This window comes from Rattus norvegicus, chromosome 5, assembly GCF_021556685.1.
Source record: "Rattus norvegicus strain SHRSP/BbbUtx chromosome 5, alternate assembly SHRSP_T2T, whole genome shotgun sequence".
Lineage (NCBI taxonomy): Eukaryota > Metazoa > Chordata > Mammalia > Rodentia > Muridae > Rattus > Rattus norvegicus.
This window is the reverse complement of record NC_141538.1, coordinates 120,297,622-120,314,234: the sequence shown is the minus strand read 5'-3', so window position 1 is coordinate 120,314,234 and position 16,613 is coordinate 120,297,622. Positions and strand designations below refer to the sequence as shown.

The window sequence follows — 16,613 nt, the reverse complement described above, 5'->3', positions numbered from 1 at the left end:
AGGATTTGTAGGCAGTCATGCTGTTTTGCCTCCTCTGGTAGGGGAAGCAAGGTGGCAGGATTGAGGGCGACTACGGGCCCAAACTGAACCTGTTCTGCATCCAGTAACAAGGCTTGGTGTGAGAATTAGAGAGCCAGCGGTCTGGGGGCTGCTTTACCAAGGCCTCCACTGCGTGGGGTGCTAGGATGGTGAGTGGCTGTCCCAAAGTCAATTTTCCAGCGTCCTTGATCAGGACAGCAATAGCAGCCACCATCTTTAGGCACGGTGGCCAGCCGGAGGCCACAGGGTCCAATTTCTTAGACAGGTAGGCCACAGGGCGTTTTTAGGGTCCCAATCTTTGTGTTAGGACCCCTTTAGCATACCCCTGTTTCTCATCGATGAACAGTTACTGAGAAAATTGTAAGGGTTCTCAAGTCTTGTACTGGCCTATAATCTCCAGTGCCGGGTTTCTTAACAGGCAGAAGAGGCGTATTCTTAGGCGACCGGCAGGGGATTAGGATGTCTTGATCTAGAAGCCTCGTAATGTGAGGCCTTATACCTTAATAAGCTTCATGTGACAGGGGGTATTGTTTTATGGAGACTGGAGTTGTAGTGGCCTTTAACTGTATAATTAAGGGGGGCTGTTGGAGTGCCAACCCCAACCCACCAGTCTCTGTCCAAGCCAGTGGAAAATTCGTGACCCAAGTGTCTATTTCTAGGGATTGTGGCTTGTCCTGTCCCAGTTCATATAGTCTATATTTATAGAACTTGAAGGGGAGTTCTGTGGGGGCCAGTTATTCGGGCCTCTCCTTTCTCAAAATGAATTTGTGCTTTTAGTTTGGTGAGCAGATCATGGCCCAGCAGAGGGTACGGGCAGTCCGGAACATGTAAGAAGGAATGGGTCACCTTACCGGTAGCCAGCTGAACCCGGCGGTCCGTAGTCCATCGGTATTGTTTCTCACCAGTAGCTCTTTGTACCCAGGCTGTCCGGTCGCTGAGTTGTCCTGAAGCTTGGGTGAGGACTGAATGCTGGGCTCCTGTGTCTACCAGGAAAGTAACCGGCTGCCCCCCAACTTTAAGCGTTACCCTGGGCTCAGGGGGGGGGGCTCCTGGCCCTGACCTCCCTAATCTTTATCTAGAGCCAAGAGGGAGGTTCGTGGTCGAGGCTTTCGGGGTCCGCCAGGCTTCTTGGGGCACTCTCTGGCCCAGTGCCCTTTCTCTTTGTAATAGGCACATTGATCTTTATCCAGCTTCAGCCCCTTTCGAGCTCCCCCCCTATCTCCCTTCCTTTCTTGGCCCTGAACTACGGCGGCCAAGATTCGACTCAATTCTTTGTTTTTTTTTTTTTTATCTCTCTCTTATTAAAAATCTTTTCAGCTTCTTTAAGTAAATCCTGTAATGTATAGCCCTGTAAATTTTCTAACCTCTGTAACTTAGTCCTGATATCTGGAGCAGCCTGCCAGATGAAGGACATAGAGACACTCGTCATTTGTCCTGGGTCATCTGGGTCATAGGGAGTGTACATACGGTAGGCCTCCTTAAGTCTCTCTAGAAAGGCAGAGGGAGTTTCCCCTGCTTCCTGTAATACCTGTTTTACCTGAGCCAAATTAGTAGGGTGTCGTATAGCCCCTTGGAGACCCGCTAGAAGCAACTGGCGATAAAGGCGTAGGTGTCCCTTACCTTCAGCTGTATTAAAATCCCAGTTTGGTCCTCAGGCAGCTGGGTGGGACGCCCATCATCTCCCAGAACATGCTTTCTGGCCTCTAGGAACACTCTTTGTTTTTTTTTTTTTTTTTTTTTTGAGGTTAAGAGGGCCTGTAAGAGCTGTTGGCAGTCATCCCAAGTAGGCTGGTGGGTAAGTAAAACAGATTCTATTAGGTCGGTGAGTGCCACCGGATCTTTGGAGAAAGAAGGGTTGTGTTGTTTCCAATTGTAAATGTCAGCTGCTGAAAACGGCCAGTATTGGGTCTGGCCACCGGTTCCCTGTCTAAGTGGGAAAGCCTGGGAGGTTGTATCTGGCATCACCTCGCGCTTATTGCGCAATCTCCCTGCGACAGGGGAGAAACCCTTATCAGACTGTGGCCCGGCAACTGATCTGGCCGGCGGCTCTGCCTCCTCCGTTTCAGCCGGGCCTGTCAGAGAGAAGATCTATGAGAGGGGAGTTTGGGTCTGCCGGGAGGACAGGTTTTTTTAGAAGGCTCTGATTTCACAAAGGTAGAGAGAGGAAGACGTGGCCGGCAGACCAGGCGGGGCCGAGGGGACAGGCTGGGGGTTGAGGGGAGGCCAATTCGGGTCCATGAAGGGTTCCGCCCAGGAGGGGGGTTTTAAGGCGAGACTCTCTCAAGTGATAATATAAGGAACCTGGTCAGGATGTCCGTGGACGACCCGATCTTTAACCTGTAAAATAATGATCTTATTAATGTGTCATTCACTGGCCATCCTGCTCCGAAAGTGGGCCACTCGGATGTGTAGAGAGTCTGCCATTTTCCTTTTTTTTAACCTCGACGGACTGGTTGTGTGCCCGGTCGTGGACGTCTTTCTAATGATCAAGAGTGAGACTTAGGGGCGTTGTTAGGGACTGTCCCATGTTAGTTCTAAGGAAGATTAGAACACAGAGAAAACAAACAACACCAACAGTCAAACAAACAACAGACAGGCGTGCCGCACGGCTTTGGTACCAAACTGAAAGCCAAAAGTCAGATGGAGGTGGCAAAGGTCCGGGGCCCTCTGAAAGCCAAAAATACAGACAGAGGTGCCGTTAGTCCGGATCTTTCTCCTCTAACCAGAGTCCCAGATTGGGCCCCGAAAAGTCGGGCCCCTAACACCCTTGGAACGTCTTCCAGGGCTGCGGGGCGAGAAGTCCGAGCTCGTCAGCTCCTTCTTCGTCCCGCCCAAATTCCAAACAACCTGGCTGAGCGCTCACAGAACAGACCTGGCTGAGCGCTCACAGAACAGACCTGGCTGAGCGCCCACAGAACAGACCTGGCTGAGCGCTCACAGAACAGACAGAATAAGGCAGAACGAGACAAAATCAGACAGACAGAGAGACGCCGGCCGGCTTACCTCCCAGTGGGTGGTCGGTGGTCCCTGGGTGGAGGATCTCCTTTCCCGGCCAATGCACCAAATGAAAAGCTCTCAGGGAGAACTTTCCCTCGGGATGGAGACCCTCCAACTCCAAAGACCAGACCGAGACACCACAGGATGCAATCAGCAAGAGGATTTGGTTTATTGTCGGGATACACAGGCACAGGCACCTGCGGCGCTTCAGTCACTCGGGGGACTGGCGCACCCCACGGAACCAAGGATGGGCTTTTATAGGATTTTGGGGAGCAGAAGCAAGCATACAGAAGCAGATGTATGGTTACAGGGATATAATTGGTGGATTCTAATATGGCAAGGGTTTAGCCCGGGGGCAAGTTTCCTAGCTACCTTCCTGAAACATAATGGCTGACTCGGCCCCCCAAGGGTTCAGTCCGGGGGCAAGTTTCTTAGCTACCTTCTTGGAACATAACGACTGACTCGGCCCCCCACCAGGGTGTGGGACCTCTCCCGGGGCTTTTTTTTCATTGTCAGGTGCTCAACCGAAGTCGTCCTGTTGCCAGGCCTTCAACCAAACATATCTTGCTTGGCAGCTGCTGTGTACTCAGTGTTCTAACCTTTCCCTGAACCAGTCATCTTAAGTACAGCCTTGTAAAATGGCGTTACTGCTGCTAAGCTGGGGTCTTTCATTAATATTTGATTTTGGAGCTTTATTGCATATAGATAGCATAGTACAGATTCAGGAAATTAATTTTTAGTCAAGATTTCTTAAGTAAAGGTAACAGAAAAACAAAATTGGATGCTTTTTCCTTTCCTACCTCCCTTTGTTCCCCCCTTACTTCCGATTCACCATTTAGCAATCTAGTTCATCTTTTTGTTCTTGGCTTGTTTTTCTATGCTGTGTCAGGCCATGCATACCAATCTAGCCTCAATCCCTCCCACTCTGTCTTTCAAGTGCTGGAATTACAGGAAGCTAAAATTTGACAAGTCAGTCGATTAAAATTTGGCAAATGGTCTCCTTAACTTTGTGTTCTTTTCCCATACAGGAACAAGAAAATGGAGTGTCTTGAGCTCACCTGCAAGACAGGACTCCACAGTGAAAGGCAGTGATGGGTGAGCTTGGTTTCAAATACTGTTGAGGAAAAGTTTCACATTTTTTCAATTGACAACTTTTTTTTATTAAGATTTATTATATTTATATGAGTGCACTGTCACTGTCTTCAGACACATCAGAAGAGGGCATCAGATCCCATGACAGATGGTTGTGAGCCACCATGTGGTTTCTGGGAATTGAACTCAGGACCTTTGGAAGAGCAGTCAGTGCTCTTAAACACTGAGCCATCTCTCCAGCCCTCAAGTGACAACTTAAGAAAAGTCATTTGTCTTTGTAAATTAATAGTTTATAAGTGGGCTGAGTTATTCTATCTATACATTTATTTGTTTTATATGATTTTCTTTTCTTAAAACCATTGGTAAGAAAAGTATGTGGGTGTCATTTCAGAATCATTTATATGATACTTAGATTTATTTTCTATTTAATAGTGTTAAAGTCTGCGGTTTAAAACCCCAAATCAGATGTCCTTTATCTCATAATGTAAGTGGCTGGCATTAGGTATTGAGTGCTACGTAACACACTGTAGTAAAGGTAAGTCCTCTGGGAGTCTTCCTTAGGTCTCCTACAGCATCATATTACTTACTGTAGGACTTCTTTCCCTAGCCACAAAATCCCCTGCCACCAAATATGGTCAAATACTATATTTGCAAAGCACTGCTCTTTAAAATTCTTTATTACATTTATCTATTCAGTGTGTGTGTGTGTGTGTGTGTGTGTGTGTGTGTGTGTGTGTGTGTGTCTGTATGTCTGTGTGTCTGTGTGTGTCTCTGTGTGTATGTTTGTGTGTGTGTATGTGTGTGTGCCTGTGTGTGTATGTGTGTGTGTGTGACTGCCTTACGAGAAAGCACTTGTCAGTGTGCATTTAAAGGTCAGGGATCCCCTCCAGGACTCAGTTCCCTCCTTCCATCAGGAGGGCTTAGGGACTGAACAGGGATTGAGGCCATCAGACAGTGGGTCGGCACCTTTATCCACTGAGCCATGCTACTAACCCGGCAAAGTGGTTTTGCTCATTTTTTCTTCACTTTTTTGTTTAAGGAAAATCTTTAAAGATTTGTTTATTTTTATTTTATGTATATAAGTGTTTTGTCTTCATGTATAGAAGTTCACTTTGAGAGTAGAAGTAAGAAGGGGCCTCCAGATGCCCTGGATCTGAGGTTTTGGATGTAAGCAGCCATGTGGGTGCTAGAGACTTAACCTTAGTCCTCCGCAAGAACAGCAAGTGCTCTTAGCCACTGAGCTGTCTTTCCAGCCCTGTACTTTTTTTTTAATTGGATTTTTTTATTTACATTTCAAAAGTTATCCCCTTTCCTAGTTTCCTGTCCATAATCCCCCTATCTCATCCCCCCTCTCCCCCCTTTCCCGTCTTCTATGAGGGTGCTCCCCCACCCATCCACCCACCCCTTCCAACCTCCCCACCCTGACATTCCCTTACACTGGGGTAGGGGGGCAGTCCAGCCTTGGCAGGACAAGGGCTTCTCCTCCCATTGATGCCCAACAAGGACATCCTCTGGCCATGGGTATGGAGCCATGGGTCTGTCCATGTGTACTCTTTGGATGGTGGTTTAGTCCCTGGGAGCTCTGGTTGGTTGGTATTATTGTTCTTATAGGATTGCAAACCCCTTCAGCTCCTTCAATCCTTTCTCTAACTCCTCCAATGGAGACCCTGTTCTCAGTTCAATGGTTGGCTGCAAGCATTCACCTCTGTATTTGTTGCACTCTGGCAGAGCCTCTCAGGAGACAGCCATATCAGGCTCCTGTCTGCATGCACTTCTTGGCATCAGCAATATTGTCAACTTTTTCTAATTAAGATTCCTAGTTCCTTAATGAAACCAATCTTGACTGGGTGTTAAGTATTTAACCATTACAATAGGCAACATATGTAAATAGCAAAGATCTGAAATTACGTAGGAGGATACATGCAGTAAAAGCAAGCAGCAGGTAACAATCCTAGATCACTGGTACCAGTGTATTTGAAAGTATACGGGCGCTAAGCCGGGTGGACCTCTGATACAGCTGAATGAAGCAGTGAGAAGTAACAGTGCACAGCGGGATGGGAAAGGGTTGACAACGGTGATGGCATATAAGCAAGCCCAAACCACAGATGATTACCCCACCCTGGCTTAGACTGCCTTCATTTCCTGTACTTTACTCCCACCTCTTCCTCCTCCTGAAGTCATTAAGTTTTTACAGTATATCCCTCGGGAGTTTGCTTTCAGGTAGCAAGAAAGCCACAAAACCTCTATTACGGGTCATTTATTTAGAAATTTGTATGTGTTTATTCAATTCATTAATTCAACAAATCCATTAATCAATTAATTTATCCATTTCTGAAAACCACATCACTTAGTGTTAAAATTATTGAATTTAAGTGGCGCTTATTTGAAATACTAAAAATAATGCATATTAAATATTTTTCTACTTTAAATTTTTTTAAATTCTGGTCTGAGATCTATTTTTAATTTTTTAAAGATTTCTTTTCCAGGGGTTTGGGGATTTAGCTCAGGGGTAGAGCGCTTGCCTAGTGAGCACAAGGCCCTGGGTTCGGTCCCCAGCTCCGGGAAAAAAAAAAGATTTCTTTTCCTACTTTGGAAAACCAGTATAAAAACTTGATTTTTATTCTTTTTACTCTCATGTTAAATAGAACACATTTATGATTTAGTTCTAAATGATCTTAAAATATTGTAGCAATATTCCCTCATTGTTTTTTCTTTTGTGCAAAATATCATGTAGTCAAAAAAGACATGGAAAAAAGAAGGTACCTGTTTCCAGAATATTCATCAGGCCTTGGTACTTTGGGATCATTGTGTATTCACAGTCAAGCCTATCATATACACATTTTAATTTCTTTAAGATTTCTTTATTTTACTTTATGTGTATGAATGCTTTGCCTGTATGTGCCACATGTGTGTCTAGTGCCTGAGGAAAATAGAAGAAGGCTTTAGGTGCCCTGGGACTGGATTTGTGGATGGTGTGCCACCATGTGGATGCTGGACTTCTAACACAGATCATCTGCACCAGCAAGTGCTGTTAACTACTGAGCCATCTCTGTAGCACTGCTGTCAGTTTAAAATCACTATGAGGTGGAAGTCATAAAGCCAGTCAGTTTTCACAAAAACTGATAGCCAATAAAATGCCATTTTCTTTTCAATTTTATTACATTCCTTTTAGGCAGGGCAAGGGGAAGCATGTCACAGTGTTTGTGGGGAGGTTAGAATACACATGATGGATTCCATGCTCTCCTGCCATGTGGAGACTGAATCTCACTCCAGGTGTCCAGCTTGGAGGCAGACACCTTTGCCTACTGGGCCTTCTCGGAGCACAGAATGCCGTTTTATTATGACATTTTCACCAGGTGTTTTGTAATATATCTGTCTAGATAGAAAGAACTTGTTTAAAAGGTGTTCAGTAATCTAAGCATTAGAATTAAAGAAGGATGATGTTTTAAAGAATGTTTTTGTTGAGCTGGGTTAGTTCTTCTCAGTAGTCTAAATGACTGGTAATTTTCTACAAAGGCATCGCTGAGAATATAGGGAAACTGGATCTGAATCCTTACCTCACACTGCAGACAAAAAACAATGGATGGGAGGTCTGAATGTGGAAGGTAAAATTATATGTCTTAAAGAACATTGTAGGAAAGATTTTTGTGATTATGGATTAGTTAAAGTACCAACTAAAAGGTTGGGGGATTATAATATAAGGTAGATTATTTTGAAGCTCTTTATCATAAATTTGTATTAAACTAGTATGGGTGTGCAAGTGTGTGTGGCCGCGCATACAGAGGTCAGAGGACAACTTGTGAGAGTCCGTCTTCTGACATGTGGCTTCCAAGATCAAACGTGGGTCATAAGCTTGGCAGCAGACGCCTTTACCTGCCGAGCAGCTCACTGACTTGAAACTTCATTTCCTCCAAGGATCCTTTTAACAGTTCACAGTCACTCCATTATTGAAGAAGTACCATGTTCTTATATAACTGTTCTCTGGATGGTTGATTTGTCCTCTGTGCCTGGCCAGTTACTCCATGGAATAGACAGTTAGAAGCAGGAAGAGAGTTCATAGTCGTCAGGAAGATTCTGAGCTGAAAAGTTGGTAGTCACTGTGTCCATTGATTGCTGTAAATTCCTATGCATGAAACACACTTTGCTTGCAGAGGGTTAGTTGTTCACAGTCCATGTAACAAACATTCTCTTGGAGACAGTGTTGCCATGACGTCTAGGCTGGCTTCCATCCTCCTGCCTCTCTCTCTTCCTGTGCTGGAATTTATGGCATTATACTTCCATGCCTGGCTCAAGTCTATTTCTTTCATGGTGTTTGGTTTTAAGATGACAAAGATCTTAACTGTAGCCCAGGTAGCCCTAGAACTCATTTAAGCCTTTCTGAGTTTTAGAATTACAGAGGGATTACAGACATGGGCCACTATACCAAGCTATTGCAGAAGGAAAGGAAAAGAAGGAAGGAAAGAAGAGAGGAGATGAGGGAGAGAGAATTCCAGTAAAGTATTTTTCCTGAGCTCACTTCCTCAGTGCATATCCTAAAACTGGAACGGTACAGAGACTCGCATGGCTGTGTGCATGGATGACACGCAAATCCATGAAGCATCTCACATCAATAAAAACCCTTTCCAGGAAAGAGCACATCAGTGGTTTGTCCAATGCCAAAGAGTCAGCCCTGAAAACATGTGTTTAAATAACATACAGACGAGCAGCTTATTTTTAGGAATGTAGTGATAAAAGAGGCCATGGATTTAAAAGTGCAAGGCGGGGTATGTGGGGTGGTTTGGAGAGAGGAAAGGGAAAGAGGGTGGAGGGAGAGATTGTAAAAATAATCAGTAGCCAATGACTATGTCATTTTATTCATATTTTAATTTTCTTAATTCTGTTTTACTTTCTATTGTGAAGTTCATTTAAAGCTCAAGTAGCCTGTCTTGAATCTGTCCTTTCTGGGCTGGCGATAAGGCTCAGCAGGTATTTGCCATCATGCTTGATAAGACACTGCAACCGACTTGGTGGAAGGAGAGAACTGACTCCCACAGTGTCCTCAGGCTTCTGAGCATGTGCACACACAAAGTGAATGAGTAAATGTGATGAGAGTGTACTGTCAGAAAGTAAAGCAGCCTCTAACTTGGTGAAAATGATAAGTATAAATAGAAATCAAAGTCAAACAGAAACATTTCTCATGTGTTTCATGCATGCTTTTTTATTTAAAACAAAATCTTAAGACTTAAACATATGTATATATGCACATATTATATAACTAATGTATACTTGTTAATATATAATCTAATATAATTATATAACTATTTAAATAATATTAGATTTATTAGAATGGTTTACAAGTTGAGGTCCAACTAGTGTAAGAATGGCTGTCTACCAACAGAAAGTCCAAGAATCTTATAGTTTCTCAGTCCACAGGCTGGCTGGCTGGCTGGCTGGCTGGCTGGCTGGCTGGCTGGCTGGCTGGCTGGCTGGGTCTCAGCTGGTTTTCAGCATACAGCAAAATCCTGAAGCTCTAATGCCAGTAGGCAAGCATTCTTCTTCTGTGTCCCTTGTATAGGCTACCAGCAGAAGGTGTGGTCAGATTAAAGGTGGACCTTCCCATCTCAGATAACTTCATTAGAAATGGATCTTCCATGTTAGATGATTTAATTAAGAAAAAAATCCCTCACAGGTGTGCCCAGCCATTTAAATTTTAGTTAATCCAGATGTAGTTGACAACCAAGAATAGCCATCAACAAGTTCATAGAGGAGAAAGAGTGCCCACTGATGAACTGTTTAGAGATGTTCTTTCTAAGCTGTCAGCAACTTAAAATTTTTAATGCATAAAAAAATAAAATAAGTAGATAAATAAATAAAAATTTTTAATGTATATTGTCGTATGTACAATGTGCTTGAATGCAGGTTTGCATGTGTGCATTTGGAGACCAGAGGTTGGCATTGGGTTTGCTTCTTGATTGCTCTCCACTGTATATACAGTTGGCGGCAGAACTTCACTGCTCATTTAACCCAGAACTGCTCATGTGCTCCTTAACTTAGGAGAGGTGTTAGGTCCTTTGGGGAGAGTACAGTGTGCAGTTCCTAGGCACCTTGGAGGCATTAAGGTACCACATCTCAGGGCTCAACCCTTCCCACACACTCCTCCCTTCCTGAAACAAAAAATTGGTACCCTTTACTAAAGTAGCTTATCTGTCTGTACTTAAATTATAACTATTATTTTTATTTTAATGAAGCTGCTAGAAAAGTATATGTGTGACTTACATTTCTGTTATACTTTGCTGATATGTATTATTAGAGAGTGAGGAAATTTAAAATTAGAAAATAACCTGAAATTGCCACAATGAGGAAATGATTGAGTCATCTTTGGCTTGTTTATTTGATAGTATATCATTCAGCATTTACAATCACACATTTAGGATGTGTGCACACCTCAGAAGTTAAACAGCTATGGTGATCTATACCCAGGATTCCAACACTCTAGAAGCAGAGGCAAGGGAATTGCTACATATTTGATGCCAGCTTGGTCTACAAAGCCATTTCCAAGCCAACCAAAGTTACATTTTGGTAGCCTTTCTCAAAAACAAAAACTCCCCAAAAAAGTTGTTATATTAAGAAAGAATGACTTATACCTATGGTTCTCAACCTTCCTAATGCGGTGACCCTTTAATACTGTTCCTCATGCTGTGGTTACCACCATAAAATTTTCATTGCTACTCTATAACTGTAATTTTACTACTGTTATGAATTGTAATGTAATTATCTAATATGTGACACCCCCACCCCAAAGGAGTTATAACCCACAGGTTGACAGCTACTAATTTATACCTACAAAAAATAAAGTTTAAATTTAAGAGACTGATTTTTATTTTCTTCATACTAAACTATGCAAGCCATTATTTTTAAGCTTCACCGTCTAAGACCATAGTAAGTGAACGTTGGAATATTAACTCAAGAAGGCATGTATGGAGAGGAAAAGGCATCTATCTCTTCCCACTCACTCAGAGGTGGGAATGAGAGAGGCAGAGAGCAGGTCTCTGGAGGAAGGTTGGTAACGTATATTGTGTCTATGTAGGAATGGCAAAATAACAGGGGAGCATTTACCTACACTGTCCCTTTAATATGGAAAGAAGGGGCTAGGGAACAGAATCTATCTGTGGAGTAGAATTACGGCTCTGTGCCCTGACACACTCTCATGCTTATTCTTGGTAACTGTATATTTTTCATTCCTAGATTCATGATGTTGCTATCTAAAATTGAGAGATCATCGGAGAAAACCATGGAGATAATGAAAAATTTAAGTAGTCTACAGGTTTGCACTTTTTCTTACATATAGTTTTCATATCTCCACTACCTGTTTTGAAAAAAGAAAGAAAAAATTAAGAATTCAGTCAAGAGTTTGCAGGGTATATATTTAATTTATTTCTCTTGGGAAGATCCTTAGTTACATGTAATGGTTAACTAATATTTTAGTTTTAGCTGACTTTTCACATTTAAAATAATTTTGTAGATTATGAGATTATGTTACAGATTTGGTTGTTGGTGGTGGTGATGGTGGTGGTGGTTGGTTGAGACAGAGTCTCCCAGATACACTGAAACTAATAGAACATAAAGTGGGAAATAGCCTGGAGCATATTGGCACAGGGAAAATTTCCTGAACAGAACACCAATGGCTTATGTTCTAAGATCAAGAATTGACAAATGGGACCTCATAAAATTGCAAAGCTTCTGTAAGGCAAAGGATACTGTCAATAGGACAAAATGGCAACCAACAGATTGGGAAAAGGTCATTATTAATCCTATATCCAATAGAGGGCTAATATCCAATATACATAAAGAACTCAAGAAGTTAGACTCCAGAGAATCAAATAACCCTACTAAAAATGGGGTACAGGGCTAAACAAAGAATTCTCAACTGAGGAATACCGAATGGCTAAGAAGCACCTAAAAAAATGTTCAACAGCCTTAGTCATCAGGGAAATACAACCCTGAGATTCCACCTCACACCAGTCAGAATGGCTAAGATCAAAAACTCAGGTGACAGCAGATGCTAGGGAGGATGTGGAGAAAGAGGAACACTCCTCCATTGTTGGTGGGATTATGAACTGGTACAGTCACTCTGGAAATCAGTCTGGAGGTTCCTTAGAAAATTGGACATAGTACTATCTGAGGTCCCAGCTATACCACTCCTAGGCTTATACCCAAAAGATGCTGCAACATATAACAAGAACACATGCTCCACTGTGTTCATAACAGCCTTACTGATGGTAGCTAGAAGCTATAAAGAGCCCAGATGTCCCTTAACAGATGAATGAATATAGAAAATGTGGTACATTTACACAATGGAGTACTACTCAGCTATTAAAAACAATGACTTCAAGAAATTTGCAGGCAAATGGATGGAATTAGAAAATAATCATCCTGAGTGAGGTAACCCAGTCACAAAAGAATACACATGGTATGCACTTACTGATAAGTGGATATTATTAGCCCAAAAGATTGGACTACCTAAGAAAAAATTCACAGATTATATGAAGCACAAGAAGAAGGGAGAACAAAATACTCACAGGAGGAAATACAGGGACAAAGAGTGAATGGAGCAGGGACTGAAGAAAAGGTCATCCAGAGACTGCTCCAATATGCAGCCACCAAACTCAGGCACTATTGCTGATGCCAAGAAGTGCTTGCTGACAGGAGTCAGATATGGGTGTCTCCTGAGAGGCTCTGCCAGAGCCCTACTGATACAGATGAGGATGGTTACAGATAACCATTGGACTGAACAAGGTGACCCCAATGGAGGAGTGAGAGAAAAGACTGAAGGAGCTGAAGGGGTTTACAACACCATAGGAAGAACAATAATATCAACCAACCAAACCCCACCAGAGCTACCAGCGATTAAACCACCAACCAATGAGTACACATGGAGGGACCCTTGACTCTAGCCGCATATGTAGCAGAAGATGGCATTGTCCAGCATCAATAGGAGGAAAAGCCCTTGGTCCTACGGAGGCTCGTTTCCCTAATGTAGTATAATGCCAGAGCATTGAGGTTAGAGTGGGTGAGTGGGAGTGGGAGCATCCTCATAGAAGCAGGGGTAGGAGGGAGGGGGTTTGGGAGAGTGGGGAAAGGGGATAACATTTGAAATGTAAATACATAAAATTTCTAAGAAAAAAAAAAGACAGGGTCTCATTGTGTAGCCCTGGCTGTTCTAGAACTCACTATGTAGATCTGCCTTGCCTTGAACACAGAAATCTGCCAGCTTCTACCTCCCAAGTGCTGGAATTAAAGGTGTGAGCCACCATATACAGCATGTTTACCTACCTGCTCATAACTGAGCATGGTGATGTATTCCCTTAAGCCCAGCACTTGAAAGGCAGAGGGTGGCAGATCTTTGGAGTTAGAGGCCACCCTATTCTACATAAAGAAATTCTATGTCAAACCTTTACCATCTCCACAACCCCACAAAAAATAAAATTAGTATTATAGTCATTATAGGGCTTTGTAATACTTGACTTACCAGGGAAACACAAACTTCCTAATTTAAGATATTTTAAGTGAAGAAGACAGTGTATTGTTTCCTTTGTAAATAATCACTTAGTTGTAGAGAACTTACTTAACTCATCAAAAGTAGTTGTTTTTCAGGCTTTGGAGGGCAACAGACAACTTGAAGATCTCCTTGGTGTTTCCCTAGTACCATGCTCCTTAAAAAGTGAAGCAAAGAAAACCAAAGAGCTAAGTAAGAAAAATTTATGTATTTTCTTTAAGATTTCCCTTTTACATGCATGTATTTTATGTATATGAGCATTTTGTCTGCCTACCCAAAGAGGACATCGGATTCCATTATAGACAATTGTAAGCCACCATGAGGTTGCTGGAATTTGAACTCAGGACCTCTGGAAGTCAGTGCTCTTAACCACTGAGCCATCTCTCCAGCACCTGCATTTTTTTTTAAAGATTTATTTATTATATATGAGTACACTGTAGCTGTCTTCAGACATACCAGAAGAGGGCATCAGAGCTCATTACAGGTGATTGTGAGTCACCATGTGGTTGCTGAGATTTGAACTCAGGACCTCTGGAAGAGCAGTCAGTGCTCTTAACCGCTGAGCCATCTCTCCAGCCCCATTTTTTTTTCAGCACCTGCATTTTTAATGTTAGTAATTTTAGAGATAAACCTTCAAATGTTTCTCAAGTCTGATAGCTCACACATATCCTAAAGCTGTCCAGATAGAAGTACTGTTAGCATCTTTAGAAGACGTGTTCTTTATCAGGAAGTGTTGCTTTATGGCTTCCTCTTTTTGGAAGAAAAGATTGCACAGGGGAGACTGCTAACAGGCTTCCTTTATATTGAGCTCCTTTTCACAGTAAGATAGTAAGAAGGCACTACATTGTGCTTGATACCGACGGTGTGTATTGCTTTCAATGATTCTTTTTCTACAATGAGAAAGTTATTAGTTCATACTCCGTGTTTATGTGTTCATAGCCCAGACTGTACTGGAATTCACTGTGTCCCCCAGGCTGTTCATGAAGTGACAGCAATCCTCTTTTTACAGCCTCCCAAATGCTGGGGTTGCAGGTGTGCACCAACCACACCCAAGTATTTTATGTAAATTCTTTTTTAAAAAGGTTGTGTGTGTTTGTGTTAGAGATCATACGTTCAAGTGTGCACTCCTGTGTGTGGGCATGGAGTGTCTTATCACTGCCTGATCCTGTGAATTAGTATTTCTTCTTGAGCCTGGTACTTACATTTTCTCGTCTAAACTGGACGCCAGCATGTCTTAGGGATCTTCCTGTCCTCAGCCTACTTAGAGCTGGGATTCCAGTCATGCATAAGATTCCCAGCTTGGTAAATGGGTACAGAGACCCGAATTCTAACTCTAACAGTCGCTCAGCACGCTATCTTAACCACTGTGCCATCTCTACAGCCCATTATGTTACTTCTTAATGTGAGGGCGGACTTATTTTTTCTCTTTTAGTGACAAAAGTAATGAAACAAAAGCTATTTGAAAAGAAAAATTCAAGAATTCCTCCCAAAGGTAAGATTGTAGTGTTTTAGTTTATTACATTAAAAATGTTTCCATGGTGCTGGAAAGATGGCTTACCAGCTGAAAGCACTTGCCGCTCCTGCAGAGAATCTGGTTGTGGTTCTTCACAACCCATGTGGGGGCTTACACCCATCCATGACGCCAATTCCTAGGGATTTGGTGCCTTCTTCTTACCTATACAGGCACCAGGGCACACATGGTCTTCAGACTTCCATGTAGGCCAAACTCTCATGCACATAAAATAAAAAAAATTTTTTAAAGGGAAGTGCAAAAAAGAGAGGACTTTCATAATCATTTCATGAACTAAGGTCTCGTGTGTGTGTGTGTGTGTGTGTGTGTGTGTGTGTGTGTGTGTGTGTGTGTGTGTGTGTAGAAATTTATCCATCTTTAAATTTTCCCAATTTAGTGAAATATAAGTATTTAAGGTATGTCCTATTGACTTTCTGAATTCCATCAGTATGTCTTATACTGGCTCCCTTTTCTTCTCTCATTTCATTTATTTGAGTGCTGTTGGGGTTTTTTTTTGCTTTGTGTAGTTTTGTTGCTTTTAGGGGCTTGTTTTTTTGTTTATCTTTTTGAAGAGCCAACTGTTTTATTGAGTCTTCACATTGTTGTTATTGTTTGTCTTTTTGTTTTTTACTTTCATTCCATTGATTTCTACCCTGCTCTTAATTATTTCTTTACCTTTGCCTTTTGGTTTGGCTTGTTCTTGTTTTTCCAAGGCCCTAATCTACATCATTATGTTTTCTGTATGATCTTTCTAATATTTTAAAGTAGTTATAAATTCCCTTAATAGAACTGTTTTCATGTGGCTTTTTTTGTATGTTTTTAATTTCATCCAGTTCTTGTAATTTTTCACTTCCATTTTGATTCCTTCAATGACCCATTTGTCATTCAGCATTGTGTTATCCAATCTGTATATGTTCGTATAGAGTCTATAGCTTTCATGTTGACTTCTCATCTTATCCCACTGTGGTCAGATAACATACAACAAATTATCTCTGCTTTCTTTTTTTTATTGTTGTTACAACTTGCTGTATATTGTATTATATAATCTACTTTAGAGAAAGTTCTATGTTATACTGTGAAGAATGTGTATTATTCAGTGTTTGGTTGGAGTCTTCCGAAGTGTCTGTTAGGTCCATCTGTAATCTCACTTAACTCACTTGTTTTCAGTGTTTATTTTTTGTCAGGGTGCAGAAAAAGGAGGTTACTGATGTTATCCCCTGTGGTGGTTTGAATAGCAATGGCACCCATAGGCTCACATATTTGCATGTCTGGTCATTAGTGAGTGGCACTACTTGACAGGGATTAGGAGGTGAAGACTCTCTGGAGGGGTGGGGCTTTGAGGTTTTAGAAGCCCAGAGCAGGCTCAGTGGATCTCTTTCTCTTCATGCTGCCTGCTGATTCCGATGTAGAACTCTCGGATACCTCGCCATCATCATGTCT

The 16,613-nt window shown here is 42.2% G+C and overlaps 1 protein-coding gene and 1 pseudogene across 37 annotated transcripts in view; both read left to right on the top strand.

The window, feature by feature from the left end:
- Itgb3bp (integrin subunit beta 3 binding protein) overlaps positions 1-16,613 on the top strand; it is a 65,066-nt gene that overhangs the window by 36,504 nt on the left and 11,949 nt on the right. For 32 of the 37 annotated variants that reach the window (XR_015619843.1, XR_015619841.1, XR_015619842.1 and 29 more), the window contains 4 exons: positions 4,065-4,131; positions 11,353-11,431; positions 13,762-13,855; positions 15,096-15,155. Coding sequence is in view for 22 of the 37 variants with exons in the window: in XM_087549805.1 (XP_087405931.1) it covers positions 4,065-4,131; positions 11,353-11,431; positions 13,762-13,855; positions 15,096-15,155 (300 nt within the window). In the remaining 15 variants the exon portion in view is untranslated. Of the gene's footprint in view, positions 1-4,064; positions 4,132-4,560; positions 5,471-7,399; positions 7,734-11,352; positions 11,432-13,761; positions 13,856-15,095; positions 15,156-16,613 lie in introns of those variants that run through there. The other 5 variants (XR_015619851.1, XM_087549814.1, XM_087549815.1 and 2 more) reach the window with 4 other exon arrangements.
- LOC148005940 (U6 spliceosomal RNA) lies at positions 8,639-8,739 on the top strand (annotated as a pseudogene).